Source organism: Rhinolophus hipposideros (assembly GCF_964194185.1).
Source record: "Rhinolophus hipposideros genome assembly, chromosome: 26".
Classification (NCBI taxonomy): domain Eukaryota; kingdom Metazoa; phylum Chordata; class Mammalia; order Chiroptera; family Rhinolophidae; genus Rhinolophus; species Rhinolophus hipposideros.
In genome coordinates, this window is record NC_138072.1 from 19591842 (window position 1) to 19618331 (window position 26490).

At 40.7% G+C, this 26490-nt stretch overlaps 1 protein-coding gene across 1 annotated transcript in view; it reads right to left on the reverse strand.

Moving 5' to 3' along the window:
• Nucleotides 1-24206, reverse strand: part of FMN2 (formin 2) — a 331841-nt gene extending 307635 nt beyond the window's left edge. The window contains exon 1 of the mRNA XM_081039488.1: nucleotides 22508-24206. Within this exon, the coding sequence (XP_080895614.1) occupies nucleotides 22508-24062 (1555 nt within the window). The 5' untranslated portion in view covers nucleotides 24063-24206. The remainder of the gene's footprint in view (nucleotides 1-22507) is intronic.
• Nucleotides 24207-26490: the final 2284 nt, after the last annotated feature.

Genomic DNA, 26490 nt, shown 5'->3' on the forward strand with positions numbered 1-26490 from the left:
ACAGATGGATCTTGTCTCAAAGATAAACAGGGGCATCACAGAACTGGATATGCAGTAACTTCCATAGTGAATGTAATAGAACATTCTTATTTACCTGAAATAAGATCTGCCTAACAAGCTAAATTAATTGCTCTAACTCCAGCTTGTCAATTCGCCGAAGACCAAACAGCCGGTAATTTACACTGATAGTCGCTATGCTTTTGGTGTAGCTCATGACTTTGGAATGTTATGGAAGCAAGGAGGCTTCTTAACTCCCTCAAAGCAGCCTATACAGAACGGAAACCACATTGCAGAATTATTAGATGCCACACAGAAACTGAGACAATTGGCAATTATCAAAATTCCAGGATATTCTAAAGCTACCACATGGAAGCAAAAGGAAATCATTTAGATGATACTGCAGCTAAACAGATAGCACCAAGCAATAGAATTATCTACACCGAGAATGTTCTTTGCTCCCTACTAAATCAATAAAAGACACTTTTACAGTTCCAAAAGACAGCTACGGAAGACAAGAACAGAAAACAAGGAAGACAAGGCAACAGAAAAGGGGAAATTCTGACCCAGACTAACAGATATAATGTGGACCCATGGGGAAATCAATCTTACCTATAGGGACTTAATTGCCTATATTTCAACAGATACGTGAACCAACACAGTGGGCTCCTAAAACGATGATTTCATGGCGCAAACAATATTACTAGAAACCTTTTTCCACTGTAGTTCATAAATTGTTTAGCAGATATATCCCTGGAAAACCACTCCACGGATCCCAGGGACATTCCCCCACTCCCTTTAGGTCCATTGGAGGTACGACAGTTGAATTTTATCCAAATGTTATCATTTCAAGGATACAAATATGTTTTTTTTTATGATTTGTATGTTCTCACATTGAGTCAAGGCACTCCTTTACAGAAGAGCAACAGCATTAATGGCAGGTAAATTTTTATTAGAAAAAAATAGTTCCCAAGTGGGGAAGTCCCTCTGAGTTACATAGTGAGCCAAGGGACTTATTTCACTGGGCAAATAATGGAGTCCATTTAAAATAGTTGAATAGGATTTGAAATCCTATTCTACAGCATTTTCATTGTGCTTACCCTCCCAGTTCTCTGGATGGCAGGAACACACCATTGGCACAATTAAAATTCAACCAGGTAAATTTTCAGAAGTTCTTCTCTCCCATGGCCAAAAGCTGTCCCTATCATGCTCCTTAGTCTGAGATCTACGCCTTTTGATAACCATAGCCTTTTTCCTTATGAAATAATCACTGGTCATGCTATGCATATGGATGAAGGGGCATATGAATGAACCTTCTTAAGAGGAGACATTCTGCATTATTGTCAAGGGCTTATCAACCAGCTGAAGGCAATTCATAAATTAGTAACTGATTCATTTCATAGTGGTTCTTGGGAGACAAAGACTTCAAAGACCATGGCTTACAACCAGGAGGTTTTGTCTATTGGAAGGACATCAAATAAAAGACTCTCTCCAACTTTGTTGGAAGGTACCTTATCAGGTGTTACTAACTAATCCATGTGCAGCTAAACTTAAAGAGGTTAACTCATTAATTCATAGTTCTCATCTAAAACAGGCGCCTAACCACGAATGGACATCCATCCATCTCTGATACACATTTCTGCCTACAATGGACGTTAAAAACTCCTCTAGGAGGAGAAGCCACTGACCTCAGAAGCACTGACCTCAGAAGCAGACATTGGCAAGACCTGTATAACTATAAATTGATATTGAACTCAGAAAGCATTTTTTTTTATTGTCTTTGCCTGTGGGCTAATGATATTCATTGTAATAGTAGTTATACTTGTTCTTTGGGTTTTTCTATATAGTCCAACTGTTTATGTTTACTGAAAACGTATAAGATAACTTGTAATACTCCTTTTATGGCTTATGTAAATGTTATACTAGATGCAAAATGCAGAAAAAAAAAATGAAACAGAAGGCAAAACTCAGATCGTGGTAGTTCATTGTGGGGAGCCATGATTTCTTGTTTCTCAGGAATCTTGTGAGCTGGCTAGTATATAGTTAACTTGTTTCGGCTCCTAAAGCATTATCTCTGCAAAGAACCTTGAGAGTGTTTGCAAGTTGCTGAGGAATGAGGTGGGACTGGCCAGTTTCCCGGACACAGATAACTGGTGGCTATCAGGACATTTGGTAGTCTCTTTCATATAATAATTATGTCTGGGGAACTTTGTGATGATTCTGTAGTTTCTGTGTAAAAGTTAAAAATTTATTTTCTGTGAGGTAATGCACCCATGTGATTGTTAAACTGCACGTACCCATAGGGTATATATTGGTGAAGGTGATTAAATCAGGCGCTTCAGCATCACTGAAGACCGGCCGCATCATCATTTGTGTGTGTGTGTCTCTTTTTTCATTCCCACTCTCCCTTTCAGGTACTGTTCGACTCGTGGCGGCTGGCTCGCCACAGTTCATAGGATAGAAATGATCCAGAGTGTTTTTTCACAACGAAGGCCATAAGACTTCACTGCCTTCCATTTACCTGCCCTTCCTTTTCGGGGAAAATTCTGTCTCAACTCACATGCCATGGTTACGGCATCACCCCCTCCCCAGTGGTCCACCATTGCAACAACACAACATCGATATCACGACTTTCTAGAAATGAGACTTCCTAGCGCTGTTTGGCCACACTATCTGACCAAAAGGTTGGGCATCAATGCATCCTTGGGGTTGACTTCCGACCAAAAGGGAGAATTTTGGACAAAAAAGGGATTCTATAGACCATAATCTCATAGGGTAATCTGATCATAAATTCCTAACTGGGTAGGCCACGGTGAACAGTCATACCTCAGGCCTAGAACTTCCCTAGCAAAAGGTTATCTTTGCCTTAAGCAAGCCCTGTCCATTGTTTTTGTTCATTTAGGTTAACACACCTTTGAAATCAGCATAACCACCCTCAAGAGAGCACATAATCTTGTTAACTATGGTGTAATCCAATCCCTGCCTTGCTTTTTCATACCTTCATGTTATCATCCTCACCTTCCCTCAATTCTAAATACAAAAAAGAAGCTGCAAACTGTCATTTTCTCAGACTCTTGAGATCTTGCTTCCAGGAATATCCTGTTTGGTTCAAATAAATATTTATAAAAATTCTCTACAGGTTTGGACATTCTTATGTTGACATAGCTATGCCATAAACAAGTTACTCAACGTCTCTGAGGCCTCAGTTTTCTCATCTGTAACTGGAAATAATCATCCTTTTTACCTCCTAACATTGTGAGAATTAAGTGAAATAATCTTATAATGGGTGTAGACCCTGAGAAAGAAGATACCCACTGAGAAGGGCTCCTTGTGGCAAACTGGCCTCAGAATTTAAAAGCAGAGCCTAGCAGCCATTTCTACACAGGGGCTTCTCATGCAAACCACACTTCAGGGACAAGCCTTCACTAAATGCCTGCCTGCAGTGTTCCTGCGATCTGAACCAGTCCTTCTAAAGGAGTTCCTGGAATTGCATTTCAACCAATAGAACTGAGGTTTTCCTCATCCAACTGGAGCTGCGAAGCTATACCATCTGCAGCATCTTCGCTGACCAATCAGAGTGGCTATATTCTGACCAATCAGAACAGTGCCTTTTGGACCAAACAAACTGCAAGGATTTGGAATCCTCATTTGTATAAGGACAGACCAGTCAAGGACCAGAGGTGAGGACCTCTGTGTACTATATAAGTCAGCTCCCTTCTGGCTCAGAGAGCACACTTTCCCTTTCCATTGAAGTCTGAAGACTGCCTTCCCAGATGGAACTGAAACATCAAAGATATCTCCCTGGAGTAGGGTGGAGCAGACCACAAAGTGGAACAGAACTGTCTATCCAGATAGAGGCCTTGCCCCAGTTCCACCTCACAGCCATACTGTTCCACAGCCATGCTGCTGCATGATTGAGCAGTCTGCACTGAATAAAATTCCTTTCTTCACCACAATCCAAATGGGGAATTCCTGTTGGCGTTGAATTGGCAACAACGAACACTGGTTGACATGGGTTTAACACAGTACCCAATAAATGTTGCCTGTTACTTTTATCACAGTACAGCCCAAAGGCTCTGTACTTGTAAATGGGGTAAATACAAATTTGGTTCAACTTGAAGGAAATAATAAGAAAATAATGGAATCATAAAAATATATCCATAACCTAAAAGCATTAGAAAAAGCATGATTTTTAAAAGCATTTTTCAAAATAAAATAAGCAAGACAATCACAGATTAACATATTTTAGGCCACCAAGCTATTGTTTTATATTCAATGGATTTTAATTATATCAACAAGGTAATATAGTATTTAAGACTTTGCTTGCTGTAATTCCTCACCTCTGTTTTTTAAAAAAAGCTTTGTTTTACCAAACTTATTAGATTCATTTTAAAAATAATATTCACCCAATGACAGTCAGGAAATTTCCTAATCATTTATATTCTTCAATTATTTCTGCACTAATCCCCTCTCTACAGATATTATATATCCCAGTTAATAAAGAGTATTACCTTAATCATGTGGAATCAACTTTGCAGTCATACATACACTCTCTACAAATGCTCCTTTTCCATTGCTAAGCAAAAATTGTAGGGCTTGATAATCCTGGAAACAATAGTCATGGGGAAAGTTATAAGAGGACTATTTACCATCCCAAGAAATGCAGTGATCCTCTTGCACAAGGAAGAAGTTAAATCATCAGTCCCTGCACCAGAGTTCTGTTGGGCGGGTGAGGAGTGACACTATAAAAAAGTAGGAAACTTTTTATTTGGACAGAGCTACGCAACGTAAAGTCATTTCCACATCTAGTGTCAGTTTTGTGAAGCGGAGCAAGGATTTATGATTGCAATTTCAAAGAAGATAACAGGAATGAATAGGTTCTAGAATTTGCCGGAGGTCATAAGACCAGAAAGTGGCCGTGCCAAACCTGGGTGCACACTCTGCTCTCCTAATTTTTATTCCAGGGATCTTCCACTTCTGAGTGGCCCAGCAACTCTGGGAAAAACTTCTGACAAACATTCTGTTTTAAGATATAAAAGAAACAGATCACGCGGTCCGCACTCTGCATTGTAACAACCTAGTTACAATGACCAAAGCTCGAGAAGGAACACTTTAAAATGCAGTCTATTTAGAACACGATACTTAAACATCCTTAGTGGAATTGAAGGGTGGGGGGCAGAAAGCAGCAAAGCCAACTCATAACCAAACACTTAAGTCTCTCAATTGCGCAAGAATGTCCTAGATCCGCAGAGAGAATAATCATGAAGAAAACATGCCCCCTATCCTTAATAAGTAATAATACAGTAATCAGGACAATACTGGTGGGATACTCTTGTGGAAGAGATGCAGCGTACTTGCTCCTAACTGGTGATAACATAAAACAGGGCGAGCCTCTGGCTCTTTCTCCATTTGCTGGAGACAATGAAGGGTCCAAACAGGAGAGACGTTTACAATACTGAAACCCTCCCATGCAGACACTAGCCTTGATGCATGTAACTTTGTTTTTATTGAACCCAAATAATAACTTCTTGTTGTTATTAGGATGAAATTACTTAGTAACAATCCATAATTTCCAATTACCAGTATTCTGAGAGCCAGAAGAAACTTTAGCAATTATTTAGCTCAATCCTCTAATTTTGCCCCCAAAGAAATCAAGGACCAAATATTTGAGTAATATATCCCAAGTCATACATGGGGGAAGGGCAAACTGTGAGTTTTGTATAGTTTTCTGTCCTATAACAGCATTCATTTATAATAATCTGTTTTAAATTTACATTTTTACAGCTCACAAACACATCATTGATATTTTTTAATGATAGAAGGATGAACCTTATATTGCTATATTTTGAAAGGCATCAACATAAGTTTCTGTTTCTTCCAGGCCACACACCTTATGCAAGATGAAAATGAAACATTATGTTAAACCTTTTCCTGATCTTAAAGCTCAGACATATCTATCTAAACTTCCCCTGAAATCTCATATTATCTATCAATTGAAATAATAAGAGAAAGCGAGGTTATTGACAAGCACATCTGGAGTTAGACATTAATGATAACTGCTTAAGTTTACGATGTCAGTAAATACAGAAATATCACACATTATGTATCATCATATATTGATGGCCCAGTCTAGATAAATAACAACAACAAAAAAAAAACAGGAGGTACGGCCAATTACAATCAAATAGAAATTGACATGCCTAGTTTCAGATCCAAAATGCTGCAAGTTTTACAGTAAGGAAAAACTCTTATTTGGTATAAATATCCAGGATTTTCTCAAGAAAAGAAGACAAACATGCAATCAAATGGCTACACAAATCAGGAAAAGCAGGTCACAGGCACATGAGGATAACTAACCCACGGGCTTCCACCTGCGGAGAAGATGACCACAGCTCATGCAGGGATTCCAACAAAAAGAAGGACAAAGCTCCCTATTCCCTCTGGAGTAATCAGAACTCAGTGAACCTATAGATAGCACGAATTTAGACACTTTTATAGGAAGCTCCCTCCCTCAGAGCATATCCTCAGGTTCAAAATTCCAAGAAAGGGATACTTAGATATTTTAAACTTCATAAAACACTTGCCTTCAGGTGCAGATTTGTTATTTTCTATCTGAGTCCTCAAATAGTATGTTTTGATCATTGTTTCGAAGAAGTTGACTGCTCTGTGTGGTGAACGGGGTCTCACATTTGATGCATTTTTGTTACCAGACACACTGAGAATATCTAGAAGACTAGTAGTAAAAATGTGTCGACATCAATTACAATAAGACATTATACTGACTCAGAGCATTCAAAAAATGATTTGGCATACAGGGAGCTCTGACTACAGTGGATTAAAATTTATATAAATTTAAAGTTCAATTTTGGCTTCCATCAAGGCTTTTCTTCTGGGGAAGAGAAAAAAAATCTATTCACTTCAATTCATCAAGGGCTGATACATGATAAGAATAAACCAAGAAATATAATCTAATAAATCTAATAAAATGTCCAAAGACTAACATAGAACATATATGACAGTGACTACCAACTACTTCTCAGGACCAATGCTAAGTTATGGATTTCTTTGGTCATTTTTTAAAAGATCGTGAAGCAAATCAAAGTTCAAAGGAAAAAAAAAATCACAGAAATGTCAGAAGGAAAATGCTTTAAAAGGAAAAAATATAACTTTAATCTATTAAGTTAATTCCATAAAAGCGAATTTAATAAAAATAGCTATGGCTGAAGAGTTTTTCACACTTTGAAGCAATCTGAAAAGGAATGAGACATGCGGACCAATGCTGCTGCTCTTACTTTTGAAAAGGAACATCAGTGGTCATCAAATTCATCCTCTCCAAGTTGGTGACCACCTCAACAGAATTTCATCCAGTCTGTGTTTGAACATTTCCAGTGACATCATGAATAACCTCTCCAGACTGACCACTCATTCCATAAGGGACAGCCTCTCTTATGTTGATTTGATTCATACAAACTGCTAACAACCCTAATAGACTACACCCTGAATACATTCCATTTCCTGCTTAAATATAAATCTCAAGGTTAAAATTTTTCCTGGTATTCAGTCAGTGGAGGGACATATAATAATTCTAGAAGAGCATTAAAAATTCTCCTGGAAAGGAGATGAGAATTTTTTTGTAATTGTTGGAGGCTTACTTTAACAGGATTTAGTGACTGGTTAAGAGAAGCAGGAAGTGTGAGAAACTTGGCTAACTTCAACAACGGCCAGACTTTTGGCTTACGAAACTGGGTGAAGAGTTTTGCTGGATGGTATTATCACCCACCAGGGCAGGCAATAAATAGGGAACAGTTTGGGTTTGGAGAAAAGATAAGTTCATGACATTTGCTCCCATACACATGTAAAGATTTTTGAAAGGCAATAGGAAATTTGCATCTGGAATTCAAAAGAGAGATCTGAACCAGAAATTTGAATTTGGAGTCGCCAACATGCATGGATTGCCACTGATGGATGTTAAGATGGAGTAAGTATGAAGCCTGAGGGGGGCGGGGGGGGGGGAAGCATTCGGTTAGCAAGGGTTAGGAGGAAGAAGAGAACTAGATGAAGGTGTTTAAAAGTCAGCCCAAAAGGTAGAAGGCAAACCAGGGAGATGCATGTAATGAAAACCAAGGGATGGGTGTTTTTCTGATTGCATAAAAAAATATTACGTAGTTGTTTAAATGATGTTTTTGAAATATTTTAAATAATTGGAGATTTTTATTCATGTTGAGCATGAAACACAACCTGCTAAATTAAAATACTAACTCTTCTAGGAGATTATGGCTTCCCTAAGAAAGCATGGATTCACAGAAACTGATCATAGATGATGCCAAAAAGAAAGCCACAATAATTTCAAAAGAATCTACACAATGTACACTACATTCTATAATTGTTTCAATTATTTTGCTGTAAAAAATAATTGAAAGACTGCCTTTAAAATCCCATATACCTGTTGTGATACTGTGATTTTTTAAAAGAAATATATACATGGTCTTCTTCCAGTTTCTGGCACAGAACTCCTAAAACCTGGGGAATTTCCTAAGTGATAAGAGCTAAGAATGGTAATGGTGTTTTGATGTTCATAACAAACCTCTTTCTGCCACACCTGAATTTATGTAATGAGATGAATTTTGGAAAGCACCTAAAAATGGGGGCTAATTGACAGGGAACCAACCATGTGACTGGAAGGTTGTAACTCTCAGTGCCACCCTCTGCACACACCTCTGGGGACAGAAGAGGAGCTGCAGATTGAGTTCAATCAATGGCCAATAACTTCCTCAAGCATGCCTATGTAATGAAGCCTCCATAAAAACCCAAAAGGAGTTAGTGTCAGAATCTTAACTATAAACTGTGGATATTATGAGCAAACCTTTAGATTTTAAAATATTCCCAAGGGAAATCGCACAATATTTACAACTGAAAGACATTAAAAACGTTTCTTTACCCCCCAAATAACTAGCAATGATACAAAAGTAAGATACCATTCCCGTTAGCAATAACACATACGAAGCATCTAGAAACTAGCTCAGCAAAGAAAACACAAACCTTGTGGAGAAAAGTCTAAAAATCTATTAAATAAAGACATGAAAGATGATCTGAATAAATGAAGGTCTTTCAGAGTCTTGGATGATACAAAACTGACAATAATGTTCAATTTAATCTGCAAAGTTAATAAAATGCCAAACACTATCAAGACTTTTTAAGAAAGTCAACAATTTATTTTAAATTTATATAGAAGACTACAAGATTCATCAACAGCTAACTCAACTTTGAAAAAGGGAACACTTCTCTTCTAAGTAATCAGCCATATCACAAAAGCCACATTTGTAAGAATTGTATGGTATTGATCAAAGGATAAAAGACACACACAAAGAGGAAAAGAACAGACCTTCAAAAACAGACTTATCTATCTATGGGAATGATATGAAGGTGCTAATAAAAATCAGTGAGTAAAAACTATTTAGTACATGATGTTGAGAAAACTGGCTTGCCATACAGAAGAAAATAAAGCTGAATCCCCGCATTATACCACAAGGACTCCACATACATCAAAGGCTTGAATGTAAAGGGTGAAATGATGAAGCTAACAGAAGATTGTGGAGCAGAGAATGTTTGTAACCTAGAAATAAGAATTTCTTAAATGAGAAGAAAATAGCATGAACCATAGGTTTGTATAGACGATTGAATAAAGATGTGGTACATATCGTGTTTCCCCGAAAATAAGACCTAGTCAGACAATCAGCTCTAATGCGTCTTTTGGAGCAAAAATTAATATAAGACCCAGTCTTATTTTACTATAAGATTGGGTCTATAATATAATATAATACAATATAATATAATATAATACTCAGTCATATTAATTTTTGCTCCAACAGATGTATTAGAGCTGATTGTCTGGTTAGGTCTTATTTTCGGGGAAACACGGTATATAATGGAATATGATTCAGCCATAAAAAAGAATGATATCTTAACCATTTGCAACATGGATGGACCTAGAGGATATTGTGCTAAGTGAAATAAGTCAGACTGAGAAAAACAAATACCATATGATCTCACTTATATGTGAAATCTAAAGAACAACATAAACAAACAAACAAAACAGAAACAGATTCATAGATACAGTAAACAAACTAATGATTGCCAGAAGGGAGGGGGTTGGGGACCTGGGCAAAAATAAATAAAAAATGAAACTTAACATCAAAAAAGTATTTCTGTTCAACTAAGGACATAACAAATTTACAAGAGGGAAGAAATATTAGGGGAAGATATTTATATCTAAAACTGATTCTACGTGTTAAGATTTCAACAATTACATAGAACTGAATCCACTGCAAATAGTTTAAATGGCAAGAGACTTACGGTAGGGTATTACTTATTTTATAGAACGTTGGAAGGACTGAAGGAAAAGATTCTAGAATCTTTTTAGAAACTACTCAGCAAGCCATGGCTTAGAACTAGGCCACCAAAGAAGTGACTGCCTCCTCCCTGATCTAAGGTTCTGGGCTCCAAGAACACACTTCTACTGCTACGATCAAGAAGTCTCATTCCTGAATGCTTCCTCTGCTGCTACCTCTGCGGCCAGCTCCAGAACTGTGCTAAGCCATTCCAGCTGCAGGGATGCACCACACTCCACCCTCCGTGAAACCAGTACCTGGACACCAGCCGTCTGCTGACGCTGCCCCAGAAGAAACGGATAGTTCTTCAGCTGTGCTAACCAGTGCAAACAACGGAAGTCAGTCCTAAGCCTTGTTTAGGACTTCTAAATCTGGCACAAATTCACCAAGCCTACACCACATCTGAAGACAACCTACAAGGGACTCTGAGGAAGGTCACTTTTACATTAGCGTCCACCACAAGGAAAGAAGAGCAGAAGGAGGATTAATGACAAATCATCACATCCATAACATCTGGAATGGAATCATATCAGGAACATACAAAGAACCCGTAAATAAACAAGAAAGGTCAGGAAACCCTAGAGAAAAAGGTAAACCGATGAAGAACTGATTCACAGAAGGGTAAACCCAAACGAATAAAAATACGCAAAGGTCTTCTCAAAAGCATTAGCCATCAGATAAATACGAAGTAAAAAGTAAACCAATGAGGTATCACACTCCTTCATTGGATTGGTAAAAAGGCAAAAATTAGATAAATGTTAATTTGCTGTGTGAATGGAGTGTACACTGGGAAAAACATTTTGTACTAATCTGGCAGTACCTAGACACGTTAAGGAAATCTTCGCTTTATGACCTAGCAATCTCATTCCTGAATATACATTCCAAACAAATTCTCACAGGGGACCCCGTACGAGAATATTCATCAGAGTGTTGTCTGTGGTGGCAGAGAACAACAGGAATGTAGATGTTCGTCCCTGAGCAAAGGTTTAAATAAAATGTGAGGAATGTCCACAACTGCCAACCACATTGCACAACTCTGGAGGGACACCATTCACATACAATAAAAAGCGAACAGTGCCCCCTGCTGTTGTACCACTTGGCAAAATTCACACTCTTGAGAATATTATATACCAGTAAGAAGCAATGAATTTGATAGATATACATAATTATTTATATATCATATACTGTATTTATATATATGTACAATAAAGTATTTAAAGTTTAGCCTCGGGGAATAGGGAATCACTGAAATGTTTCTCATCTGAGACTGACCAGTTCATCTTTGTATTTTAAGTATTTTACTCTCTTGCCTTGTGGCATTGTTAGAGGAGAGCCAAACTGTGGGCATGGAGAATGTTTGGGATCTCAATATTGGGTGATCTGTTCTAGGAAATGGGAAGAGAAATTAGAAGACTTATTAAAGAGATATTTAAGGATAGAGAAAACAGAAAGACTAATTGATGTCAAGTTGAAGTATGAGAAGAAAGGAAGAATCAAGGAAGGTAACAAGGCATGCCTTGATGGAAAAATGCAGAAGAAAAGTGATTAAAGGGTGGGGGAAATAATGAGTATAGTTTAGACCCAGCGACTCTCCTAGACCTGTGATATCTAAAGGGAATGTACCTTATGCACAGGTGAGAGACAGGGGCTAGAGATCTAGGCCCAGTAGTCTATTGGCAGCTTTAGTTGGTAATGAAGACAAGAAGGTACTAAAGGAAATTGGTGGCTCAACTTTAATATAGCTTAAAGTTAAACCTAAGACCACATTCCCTAGCTTATATTATCCCAAAGCATATGGTAATGAAAATGATCCGTGAATTTTGAGTCATGAGGTTCCTTAGAGAAATAATCCAAGTCAGAGATGAGAGGCTTCCAAGGATCAGTTTTCACTTATATCACATTTCCAGCCCAAATGTCTCTTTACCTAAATCATTGCAGTTCGTATTCAACCATATATGCCCACCCCTAATATACTGGATCCAACTGAGTCAACACACTTTGGGATTTTCCTAAAATCAGAATAGAGATACATCAAACCCTATATCCTGAAACAAACTGCCAGGATACTATCCAAATATTTTATACCCTCCAAGCCACTTAATAGCACTATAAGGACAGTAAGATAGAATGGGCTTGCAGAATATCTTGGGTGGCTGCAAAATGTAGCACCTCCTACAGAGATTTCACATACTTTACCTCTCCAAACAGGCAAGTATGGGTTTACAGCTTCAAAGGGGGGCAAAAAGGAGGGGAAGGAAGAGGAGACAATTATCTACAAGCATATAAGTTAAAAAAGAGTTATAAAAGAATATCTCTATTGTTATCCCATTGTTTGTTATACTCTTTTAAAAGATAATACTTGCATAATACTTGATACTTAATACTTAATTAAATATTACTTAATTAAGTAATACTTAATACTGGATAATAATGAAGAGATTCATTGCTTACAAAACTTTCTAGAGTATCCAAATGTATTTATTTGGGATCCTGAAATAGTTCTATTCTAGTTCATTTGCTTCTCAATGGGCCTAAACAATCTGTATTTGTTTAAAGCCAATAAAACAACAACAACAGAAAAGTGAAAAAAAAACCTAGGAGTTCTTTTAGCCTTTTAGTCTCTAAAAAAATTTTAACGTCAGTGCAAACTTCTTAATGGAATATCATAAACTCATAGAAATCATTTAAGTAAGCATATATAATAGGGGAAATTGAACACAATAACAAAAACCAATACATTAACATATACTGAAATAAGAAAATTAAAAGTACTACTTTTAGTTAGCAGTTTAAACTGAAAGAATAAATGCACTGTCTGTAATCCACCCGAGAACAGGAGATGATTTATATTGTAGCTAATAAATCTAAAAGGACTTGCTCAATTATGTTAGGAAGACTCCATCTATGTTAAACCCGTGGGTCATACGTTGTATTAGAAACACAGCTTTCCTTTTCCCATATTTCGATAAAACAGGTCAACCACCTAAAACTGAGTCTTCATGATTTTGATTTGATTCGTGATTATAGCTTTAGAAATATTCCGCCCCCCTCCACATACCTCATAGATTTAGCCTTTCCCCTTGATAATCATTAACCCTTGAGGCAGCAGAAGACAATAGCACAGACCTGACCAATGGTCACAGGTCCCAACCTCTGGCTAAAAAGAACATCTTGACCTAAGTTATGTTTCAGCTCCTAAGCTCTAAGGTGGAACAAAGCCCTGGCTACTTTTCCATGAAACTAGACAGAGGCCCCGAGAATAGAACTCAGATCTGTCCTTAAGACCTGAATAAATGATTTATTACCCTTACATCACCTCCAACCAATCAGATTCTAACAAAACCCAACCCCTAAACCAAGGTGTCTTGTTATTTTGCCCTATAGAATTTGTAGCCTACACGCCATTGTGGAGTGAGGTTTTTCAGAGCATGGGCTCATACGTTCTCCAGATGGGCCAATCCTATAATAAAAAATTACTTCCTATCTCTACTGCTAACCCCTGATTGTTCATTTCTTTTGCCAAGTGCGTGCAGGTGGATGGACTTACATATTAAGGTTCGATAGCACACCCACCACTCACTGTCTCTACTCTTAGTGTTCAAAAACACAAGGTGCTAAGTTCACGTCAAATAATGGCCGTCCAACAAATCCAAATCTTTTTTAGCTCAATTAACTTCATCAAAACTATCAAGGTCAAAACAGCACTGCTCTCCAGGTGCTCTTAACAACAAAGGTGCCGGTTCGATCCCCACATGGGCCACTGTGAGCTGCGCCCTCCACAACTAGATTGAAACAGCTACTTGACTTAGAGCTGATGGGTCCTGGAAAAACACACTTTAATAAATAAAAGTTTAAAAAAGAACAGCACTGGGCCAGCCCGGTGGCTCGGGCAGTTAGAGTTCCTTGCTCCTAACTCCAAAGGCTGCCGGTTCGATTCCCACATGGGCCAGTGGGCTCTCAACCACAAGGTTGTCAGTTCAATTCCTCGAGTCCCGCAAGGGATGGTGGGCTGTGCCCCCTACAACTAGCAACGGCAAGTGGACCTGGAGCTGAGCTGCGCCCTCCACAACTAAGATTGAAAGGACAACAACTTGACTTGGAAAGAAGTACACACTGTTCCCCAATAAAGTCCTGTTCCCTTTCCCCAATAAAATCTGGAAAAAAACAAAAAAAAGAATAGCACCGCTCTCATCACCAACTATCACCAATACCCAAAGCATCTTTATTCCATGGTATAAATGGATCCTCCAGAATAGGGATTTTCTTCACCTCTAATAATAAAGAAAATCTCTCAATAATATGCATAGTATCACTATTAGTAGAAAAGGTCATTGCTGGAACCATGGCTTCTATAAAATAGCAGGATTGGATGAGACTTAGAGGAGGCAGCTTCCCAGCAAGATGGCATTCACTTTTGCAAACTGGGAAACCAGGGTTCTAAAAATAAGTAAGAGAGGATTGCCCCATCCTACAGGACATCAATGGGCCACTTAAAAGGGAGGCAGACGGAAAGATTTCTCTACTTGCACTATTGCCATAGCAGCGCTGCTGCAAATTTACTGAGAAACACAGTTCTTTCCCCGCATGTGTGCATGTAAAGCGATAATTTAAATGACACAGAATAATGTGTCATACATATCCACTCCATCACTGAGTACTACAACAAAGGAACATACTTTGAAGGAACATCCCTTTCCTTCAAGTACAAAAAGAGAGTCAACTGTTTAAGCATTTTTAAGCATGATTTTAAAACACAATAAAGGCTTAATTTTCTCAAGGAACTACTCCACTACCCTTGCAAATAAGAGGGTTATTTTTGGCCTACCGCAGTCTGGTGAAACAGACAATAAAGCTTCCGGGGGTCCAGTATACACTGGAGACTGACTGGATCACAGAAGAATGGCAGTGATTTTCCTACGCAATCAGCACAGCCAAGTACATCCTTGGAAAGGAGGAAGGTATAAATTCTTCCCTCTGTCTCCCCCATAGTGGAGCAGATGTCAAAGGATAACAAGTCTCTCGCATGGCTCGTCAGCACCCTCTTATAGCATCCAATAACTGTTATTATACATTCATATAATTTTGGTGCTTTATGACCGTTTTAAATTGACTAGGAGTCATATTTTCCATATATTTATGTTACTAATACAAAAAAAGGCTTAGAAAGTGTTAAGTCACTAAAATTATATCTAATAACTATCAAGTCACAAGGCCATACTTATTCGTTTCTCCCTAATGTCTCCTTAGTGCTAAATTTCATAAACAGCAGGTTATTACTTATAATGCAAAAGCAGGAATGAACAGACTAATAAAAGCTTCTCTATTTCCTTTACCTCCTCTTTCATTACCAATAAAATTTATATTTGGGAGCTCAAAGTTACTGAATTATCATTGCTATTTTAAGATCAACGAACAAAAATAGGAGATGTTCTCTTTACACAAGTTTATCAAAGTAGCATTAAACCTTCACCACTGATTCAATCACACTGCAATGAAAATAATTAATTTCAACTACCAAAAAAATGTTAGTAATTTTCCACTTTAAAGAACAAGTATTTATAAAGACCTCAGTAGGTTCAGTGCCTATAATAGTAACTGGCACTCAGCAGGCACAGAATGGATACTATTTGTGGGTTGGTTAATAGAAGAGTGGATGATGAACAAATAGAATCGGGTAAGCAGGCAAAGAGGAAGGAAAAGCTGAAGGAGGGGAGAAAGAAGACCAAAAGAATCCCTACATCTAAGAGGTATATAAAATACGGTATAGACAGTAAGTACAGAGACATGGATATGACTGCCAGCTAGGACTAGCTGCTGGAAAAGATACAAAAGAAGAAACTGGAATTTAATCAGTCCCTTCAGATGCTAAATCCACAGAGACAAATAGCGTGCTCTGAGATGGGAAAAACTGCACGGCAAAGGCACAAAATCAGGAAAATGAAATCATGCATGTTCATAGAACAGTAAGATTAACTTGCCCAAAGTAGAAACATTTATGAAGGAAACCGTGGGAGGTAAGGATGCAAAGTCGGTGTTGATAGCCAGATGCTGTGTAGAGCAGAAATATTGAGGGTGCCAGCCTGCCACCTCCTCTGCCCCACCCACTCTTTAAAAACCAGCACCTCCCCCAACCACACAGCCACACCGCCACCATATGTTTTTCTTCTTCAAACCTGAAAGTAAACTCACATTTCTGATAACATGACCAAAAGGCTTACATAGAAAATTAAAAAACAAAAACATGATGCATACAATAAACAATTTGCAAAAAACTAATGACTAGAAATATTAACTTTCAACTGCTATCTGATCATAGGCTGTCAAGTTTTTGTATACAGTTTTAGAGTTGCTTTATTTTAACAATTTGGTTCTGATCACGTTGAACAATGCAGTTTATTAAAGCAATAAACCAGGACAGGAAAGCAGATAGTAGCTACGTACCAGGCAGAGTGGTAGGGGCTTTTGATACACAATTTTATGTAATCTTAAGATTAATTTGAAATTACTCTTCCACCTTCATACATGTGAGAAAAAATTACTTGAGTCACTTAACTAAATAGCAAACCTAGGATGCACATTCTAGAATAATCGCCTTCAGAATAACTACTGCTACCATTCCCCAGCATCTTTTTAATAAAATCAGAAGGAAACACAAGCTTTAAAAGTCGTTGTTCAATTTCCAATACACATGGCTTATATCCAAACGCCTAAATGCACTTAATACTAGGCCAGTTCTCAGTTCATAAAGCAGGAATTAAAACTCACCACTGAAGCTACTGGGGAACTGGACTTCAATCCAAATCACGATCTAAAGAAACCATGACAGGATGTTTCAAACTAAACTAAAATGATTTAAGAACGGTGCTTCCAGTCCCAGCTTACATTGCTAAACTCTATTCTGATATGTGGAATCCAGTAAGGCAAGATATAGGGAAAAGGACAGCATTCTTATAATCCCCTTGCCAGTTAGAGTAAGATGGGTGCACTACATATATCAGGACTGATTTCTGACCTTCTTTCATTTATGGACGTTAAGTGGTCACATGCTACTCCTAGAAACAAGGCTGCTCGTGGCCTTAAAAAATTCACAGTCTAATAACGAACAAGCTATACGAGAAAGTCCTATCAATATAAAAATCAAGATAACCTCTAGAAGGGCCAAAAATGAGAATCACATAATACAAATTCTAAAGCCCTAGCCCATTATTAAAAGTTCACCGAGGCTCTGGTTTTATTTTATACACATTTACAACAGATTTGGTTTTCTAAATACACATCCTAGAGGGGCTTAAATTATTTCCTATCTTAATGCTCTTAGGCAAATGACTTCACTTGTCTGACCCTCGGTTTGCTCACTGGAAAAATTAGGATAAACAGCTATACTTCCAAACGGTTGCAAGGATGCAAGATAATTATGTAATGCACCAACAGAGACCTTGGCATTTAGAAGTGCAATGAGTACAGCTAATATCGTCATTACTGGAGTTAGAAACCAGTGATAAATTGATCAGAAAAATCACATTAGAAGTAAAGGAGTTGGGGGAGAAGAGACCAAAGATAGCTCTAAGATTAAATAGCTGACAGTAAGGAAAGACTCAAGAAAACTACACAGAGAGAAAAACCCTGACACAGCCCACTGGAGCCAGCAGCCTACAAACTTCAATAGCTGTTGGGAGCATCTCCAACGTTTTCACAGGATGTAAAAACGATAAGCATGAAGACGACAAAACCATTTAAAAGAGATCATGAAGCACAAATTGGTAGTCACAATGTTGCCCCCGGGATACGAAAGTTAGGTTGGGAAATATAATCGATAATGTTGTAGGGTGGCCAGCTAGCTCAGTTGGTTAGAGTGCGGTGCTCTTAACAACAAGGTTGCTGGTTCGATTCCCACATGGGCCACTGTGAGCTGCGCCCTCCACAACTAGATTGAAACAACTACTTGACTTGGAGCTGATGGGTCCTGGAAAAACACACTTAAAATAAATAAAAGTTTTAAAAAAATAGTAATAATGTTGTAAAGATTTTGTAGGGTATCAGATGGGCACTTGTCTTATTAGGGAGACCACTTCATGGACGGTGTAGATGCTCGACCACTGCTCTGTACACCTGAGGCTGAAGCTGAATAATATTGAATGTCAACTATAATTTAATATATATATATAGTCACAGGATGTGGAGTACAGCACAGGGAATAGAGTGATGGAATTGTAACAGCTAATACGATGTCTGAGGGGTAGTAGATTGGGGAGGGAGGTTATCACTTTGTGAGGGGCGTAAATGTCTAACTATTATATTGTTTTGTACACCTGAAACTAATAAAAAATAAAAATAAAAGAGATCATATGATTTATAACAATTATTCCATGATTCAAAAAATGATAGATAAGCACATAATTGACTTGGAAAAATTCCTCTCAAAAGTGATTTGGCATCACAAATTGTAACATTTTACATGTCTAAACTTCAACGAACTGCAAAATTCCATTAACAAGCTTCTGCCAGACTTAAGGTGCAAAGGAACCTCTCACATTTCAGAAGTAATTTTTTTCTCCTAAACACTGAAAAAGATGTATTTCAAACAAATTATCTGTGAACTATTTCAGAGTCATGTCCTAAGACGTCATCAATTTCTTAACAGCTGAAACAAGTTTTGGTCTTATCATTGCTAAGCGTGTTAATATCTGACAAACACACACAAACACGTGCCACAGACGTGTCTTTTGTGTTGAATTTTCTCCCTGCATTTGAAAGTCAGTGAAAAGCAAAAAACATCTGTTCCTTCCTGCAGAGCTGACAACCCTCATTCTATGGTTTAAAAAGAAAAGATATTTATGGAAACTTATAAATCTAATGATCACCTGCTTCAAAGGTAGCTGGAAATTAATTGATTGCATGACAGGCAAAATTAAGGCCAAAACAACAATTTCCCTATGGACAACGCTGGTGCTCCCCAGACCCCTGGTAATTTTCAACACACCCATAAAATCCTAAAGGCTGGCAAAGTACCAAATGTGATGCCAGATGACAAAGAAACAGACAACAGCTGAGATGAGAAAATGGGCCTGTGTCCCTCCAGATTCACTGCACCACCATCAGAACAGTTTCCATGAGAGCTTCCCAGAGAAAATAGGGTTCACTCTGACCAACCATCACTTCTTACCCAGCCCAAGTAAGGACACACATTCAACAATTAAAAGAAATCACCTCGTTAAAAACAGAAACTAAGACAATCTCAAAAGTGAAGGCCTGAAATTCTATAATACTTTTTTAGCTTTTGTTTTTTATGTTGTCTTATGGTATTGAACTTCCAAAAATGAGTAATAAGCAAGGACATTAAGACCTGAAACAGTAGACGCTGCTTCTATTTCTGGCTCTGGCCTCTGCATGAATCAGTGTGACCTTGAGAAAGTTATTTCATCTCTTCATCCACCTCCATCTCCCCACCAGTTACAAGACTGGGGGAAACCTACCAATTCCTCTGTGTGTGCGTGTGTGAGTGTGTGTGTGTGTGTGTGTGTGTGTGTGTGTGTTTACTTCTTTTTTGGTTTTTGTTTCTTCTGGGGAGGAGAAAATGTGAGTGGGTGAGACAAATATATGGAAACTGTTATCAAATATCTACTATTCACTGACCAACTATTTCACCCATCAAATACAAAGTAGGTAATGTCCATACTAAAACAAGTAACTGCACAGTAAAAATCTCTGCCTAGAGAGGTCTACAAAACCTAGGTACGTCCTGAACTAGACTCCTTTAAAAAACCCCAAATTGCAAGTTTGGTAATACTTGGCAAATTAAAACGCAAGTTCTAAGAGTACACCTTTTTTTTTTTTTTCTTAAGGAAAATAAAACTTCAGCTATTTAGTATTTTCAGATCTCCAGGACTGGGACCAATCCTTCTGTGAAGTCCACTTTCTTTACCCCCTACCAAGGAGATAAGTCCCTGCATCCCCAATGCTCCCAGAGCCCTGGACTGCATATCCCTATCTGCTCCTGGGCACAGAACCATGATGCAGTGATCTGTGTATCTCCTACCATCTCGCAATATGGCCTGGCACAATGTGGCTGGCGTGTGTGTGTGTGTGTGTGTGCGTGTGTGTGTGTGTGTGTCTGCGAGCCCAGGCACGTGTGTACACATGTACATATGTATTTGTTAAACAAATTAAATATATTGCCAAAGTCTAACGCTACTAGAAAGAGCAACGATTAATTTAATGAATGAGTCTTAATTATGGTGACATTTTCACTTTTAGAAAAATGAATGTTACCTAAATAAAGAGGAAATACATGATTTCTCATCAACATTAAATTCACAAAAATCAACTCAAGAATTTGCCAATCTTCTCCTTTGACAAATGGTTTCTTTCAGGGGGAGGGTTGTTTGTTTGTTTACAATTTACTTAATGGGTATTAGACTATAAACATTCTTTTAACTTATGCCAGGGAAAGTAGGGAAATAAGTTAAAAAGAGAGAGAGAGAGCAAGCATGTAAAACATTACTCTTAAGTATAAGAACCAATAAGTGTAAACTAAAAGATAGCCCATACATGAAAATAAAAATATGGTCAATCAATAAAAGTAATACCACAACATTAACACCATTTAGCCAAGAAAGAAGGTAGCTATGATCATTGAGAAATGTTATCTAAGTAATACTCTATAACCTATTTGTTAAAGTGATAGAACATACAATTTTAAGCTTTTCCAATTACATTTGAAATTTTTAATCATTCAACTATTTATCACAAACCTACCAGTACTTGCATAAAGTTTCATTTTTTCCCCTACTCCTTAAATTCTTTTCTTTTTGGTCCCTCCCTGCCACCCCCTGGTTTTTAAGCCATTGTTTCTCAGTCTAGTTGTAGGACGCAGCTCCCTGGCCTGTGCTGGTATTCTGAATCTTGCTCCTCCCGCCTCCCCCCACCCCCCAGGCAGTTGGTCACAGGTCCCTGGTAGGCAGCTCACAGCAGCTCGCAGCAGCTCTCCTTGGCTGCCAGCTGCTCACCGCTGCCGGCCACTCATGCCCGCCAGCGCCGCCACCGGCCACTCAGGGTAGCACACGTAGCGCGCTGCAGCACACAGCAGCTCCTTTTGCTCACTGCAGCCCAGCTCCAGGGAGAGCTGTTGTTCACAGTCGTAGCTGTAGAGGGCGCAGCTCACTGGCCCGAGTGGGAATCGAACCGGTTACCTCCCAGATAGGAGCATGGCGCTCCAACCACTCCAGTCACCAGGCTGGCCCTACTCCTTAAATTCTTATACCCAATATTTCACTTAATAAGAGTATAAGTTAGAAAGCATGAAACAAATTGACACTCTATCAGTGGAGTTTTTTAGGTAATGCCTTGGACCCTATAAGCCTACAAATAACTTATACTACTTGACATTTACGCCAATAAACTGACCCTTTAGCGAGGCGTCATGATGCCTGTCAGAGTCTACGACACTAAGAAGTACCACCAGTTGGATAACTGCTTTTGGCTTCTCACCTTCACTAGCTCCAATTGACACCCCGTTTTCACTGGACCCTGAAACCAGAATGTTAAGGGAAAATGAAAAGTATTCCTACCATTCTGTTTCATTATTAATTTTCACGTGTATTAGATTTCATGCATTAGCAAACAGGCGTGACCACTTAACTTCACTAAGTAGTCTACCCAGATTGCTGCAAGATAGAAACTATTACATACAGATACGCATCTCTATGACAGCAGTCAGAGATCACCTTTGGACAGCATTAGAATAAATTATTGGTTTCTCCACACTGACCCTTTTCAAAGGACCATGAACAATTTTGTTCTTTTTAATGCTGTGGGTGGGGATGAGGAAGGAAAGAGAATGGTGGGTCATCTGATGATGCAAAAAAGGAGTTTATCTGCCTAGGTGACCCTAGAGAACAGCAGATATTTTGGAAAAACTGGACAAAGCAGCCTTTTCTTGAGATGACTTAGGACAAACGCGACTGAGTTGATCCTTTTAAAACGTTGTAAGGAAATAGATATTTCACTAAGCGAATGAGCTTTATGAAGAAGGGAAATGCCACAAGCCGGTCGTGGGTTTTCAGAGCCCAGGAGGGCGGGTGGCAGGGGAAGGCCCTGAAGGCTGGACGGCTGGGCGAGCTCACCTGAGAACACGTTCTGGAAACCATCGGCAGCCGCCTGCGCGCCAGACGCCTTGGTTGTCAGCGCCGGAGACAACCCACCATCCGCAGCAGCCGGGCCGTCCGGCACGTGTGCAGGGCCTCCCTCCCTGGGCTCAGCAGCGTCCAGCTCCTCGGTCCAGTCCGCAGAGCGGCTGAGGCCACCGACGAGGCCGCCGTCCGCTGCTTGCTGGTTGGCCCCGGAGGCCGCGGAAGCGAAGGCAGTTCTGGGTCCCCGGCTCAGGGAGGGCTCCAGCCGCCTTTTGATCCTGGGGCTCTGGTTGGGGGACTCGGACGGGGAGTGGTTGGGAGAGCTGAGCTGCCGCGTGGTGGTCTTGATGTAGCAAGGGGTGATGAGGGGGTAGGGTTTGAAGCAGCGGGGGCTGGGCGCCGGGCTGCCCGGCGGGGAGGCGGCTGCGGGCGCGCCGGGCGCTCGCGCCCCCTCCTCGGGCTCTCCCCACAGCTTCCGCGAGGCCTCAACAACCTCCAGGCCCCACTCCTCCCCCGGAGAGCCTCGGCGTGCATCCTCAAATGCGTCCTCCTCGCCTTCATCATCCGTTTCCCCAGCCCCTCGCCCAGGGGCTTCGGCCGCGCCCTCCCCGGGTCCGGCCTCGGGAAACAGGAAGGTGGTGGACGAGGGCGAGTCTGCGGCCACGAGCTGGTCCACCCGCGGGCCGGGCGCCTCCGATGCTCGGCGGACGTTGGGAAGCGGCGGTTGCTCGGGCGCCGGGGGCTCGGCGGCCAGGCTCTCGGGCAGGTCCGAGGGCGCAGACAGTGCCTGCTCCGTGTCCGCACTGCCCGCGGCCTCCCCGCTCGCGCTGCTCCGCCCCAGCAGGAACCGGTCCAGGCCCAGGAAGGCCCCGGGCTGTGGGGAGGCGGCGGGGAGCGGCACTGCAAGCTCCTCGGAGCCGTGCTGCTGCTGCTGCTGCTGCAGGCGTATTGCCTGCTGGATGTCCGAGAGCAAATCCTCCTGCTCGGTAGCCGAGTGGAAGCTATAGATGTCTGTATCCGAGCCCGAACTCGTCCTTTGTCCATCCTGCGCCCCTGCCGCAGTTTCCAAATCCTCGGCGACCGCCCGGCTCCCGACCCCAGCCTCGGCCGGTTCAGGGCCACCTGGACGGGTCACCTCAAAAGGGTCGGCACACTCGGTATCCGACAGGCCCGTGTCGTCTGCGGAGAGGCTGAGGTCCGGGGTCTTGGTGACCAGGGACGGAGCGCTGTCCAGCTCCCCGGTCTGCAGGGCCTGGGAGTCCAGCACGTTCTCGCGGGAGCCGCCGGCGCCTTTCCCCTTGGACAGGTTCTTCCTGATCCTAAGGTTGGAAAACACCGAGGCCCTGGAGTCCGACTTGCTCTTCTTCTTGCCCGGCTCGCCGCCTCCAACCCCCTTGCCATGTTTGCCCGAAGCCTTCTTGCCCCCGCTCCCCTTCTTTGTGGCTTCTACATCTCTGGGCCCAACGGCATCGTCCGCGCTGCCGCCGCCGCCGCCTTCGTGGAAAGCATCACCTGCGCTCCTCTTCAGCTTCCCATCCTGGTTCCCCATGTTGCCGTCCAGCTGCTGCGCCGCGGCGCCTCGAGCACTCAGGCCATCTCGGGCCTCCTGGGCCCCCGGCCCGGGCTGGGGGAGGCTCCCGGGCCAGTCGGGCGGGCGGGCGAGCGGCTGGGAGGGGAGGCCGACGCGAGGCGAACTGGCCCGGCTCTCATCGGCCGCGGCTTTGCACAATGCGCGGTGGCTGCGGCTGCGACTGCAGCGGGGGACCCGCGGGCGCGAACATGCTCAGTGCAGCGCGCGACGCCAGCCAATGGCTACGCGGGACGCCGCGGGGGCCTGGCTCCCCTCCCGCCGCCGCAGCCCGCGGGCCCACGCTGGACTCGCACCAGCGCGAGACGCGTCCCCCCCAGCTCGGCGGCGATCATCTCCGCGGTGCGGATTGAATGCCTTGTCCCCGCCGGAAGAGCTCGTCCGCTGGAAGACGCACACCCAACTTCAGAGTGTGTCTCGGGACCTGCCACGAGAAAAGTTAAAAAGGAAAAGTTTCAACAGGGAAAAACTAAAGCCTGGTTTCAACTGCTAAACCGCCCCCACCTGCCTTCGGAAGCGTGGCTCTTCAATAAATATTTGTTGAATGAATGAAGTGTTCTTTTCTTTAATAATTGATCATCTTAGGAAAGGTTCCTACACAGAGTGCTGCTTTTATGGTTCATGCAAACCTTGCGTCTCCCTGGGAAAACTCAAGCCATCATTTCAAAAGTTCATTTTTTTTTTTATTTTTTACATAATGGCGAGGTGGGGGGATTCAGAAAATACTGGGGGATTAGAGTTGATTAAAATGCTAATCTCAAACCCTATGTGTTTACCATATAAATCAAACAGAATTTGTATTTTAAAGGGGTGCATATACTATAATTCCCAGGAGGTCAAACTCATCAATATTAAACATGTCCCTATTGTAACCGCCTATAAAAAGAAAAAAGACAAAAAGGAAACACCCTTGGCTCAAACACATGAAATCAGACGTGATGGTATAAACAACCACTTTCCTAACAGACCCTTGAAGGCAAACTTTATCCTCGCTTTTATTTTAAATGTTTGCAACAACTCACTTACCAGCGTTTGTTAACATTCTGGCTTCAACATTAATATTAAAATTTCCCTCATTGTAAATCTTGTCACTTTTTAAATTACTTAGGAAATTCAGTTACCTATATTTAAAAAGCATTTTTAAACATCATTGGTATTTTAAAAAGCTTATTCTCATAAAGTAACATTAATCAATAATGTTCCAAGTATTTAAGTTAGAAGCTCATTGTTAACCACTTTGAAATTACCGAATAACTATCCAACATGTCAGTATTCTTAAAGAAAGCCCAAAGGAGGAAAAAGCACTGCACGTGATGTGATTTAAATGGCACAAGCAAATATTTCTTTACATATTGTGAACCAATATTTTAAACCTCCCCCATTAACCATTCTTATGGAAATTAAAAAAAAAAAAAAACACAACTTTTGTCCCTATAAGTCTGATGTAAAAGAATTACATAGCAAAAATTACTAGGCTTTTCTGATTATGTTCTTTAAAATAAATGATAACATAAGGGCAGGTAGCCAGTTGTCCTCAGGTAGCCATATCCCTTTTGAGTAAATAGTTTGGAGAAATCAACTTTCCTCACTTTGCCAGGGTAATATCCCAGTCTCAGAGCAATTCCGGAATGCTTGAAAGGTCTTTGTTTCAGTTCTTTCACAAGACTGCTTTTCTAGACGCTAGGCTCCTCAGAGGGCACAATTTGCCGGAGGCTATTAGAATTTTCTGCTTCTTTGAGTATTGAGGCACTAGGAATCTTGATTTTTGCTTTTTTTTTAAACAGAACATCTTTGATTCTGAACTATTTGTTTCCTTACTATTTTCTTCTGTGATATATTCTACAAGTTTCAGAGACAAAAGAAGAGAAGGAGAAAGGAAGGCAAGGAGGAAGGAAGAGAGCTACGGAGAGAGAAAACACTGCTGATTTTTTCACGTCCTTTGAATGTGAAACAATAGATGACAGTTGCGTAGCAGGTCACAGTTGACAAAGCTCCGTTACATGTAAAGGCTTATTCGAAACTCCCAAGTGTGAGCATCAAATGTAGGTAGGAACTCTCAACCCAATTGAATTAATGAATAGGCGCAGACTAAGAGATTTATCCAGGGTCACATAACAGCAAAGACAATACAGGAACCTACAAATTTAGATCCCAAATTCTTTGTAACAAACAACACTACGTAATTTACTCTTTCAGGGACTGGTAAGGGCACCATGAAGGCATGTGAAAGGTTTGCAAAGCATCCCTTGGTGTTCAATAGTCAAAAAATGCCTCGGACGTGGCTTAAGCTTAACTCCATTCAGTCAAGAAAGAATATCATGTCGCAAAAACGTGCTTAACAAATAATTAAAGATCCCAATTTGTGCGGAGCTGCATTTGTGCGGAGCCC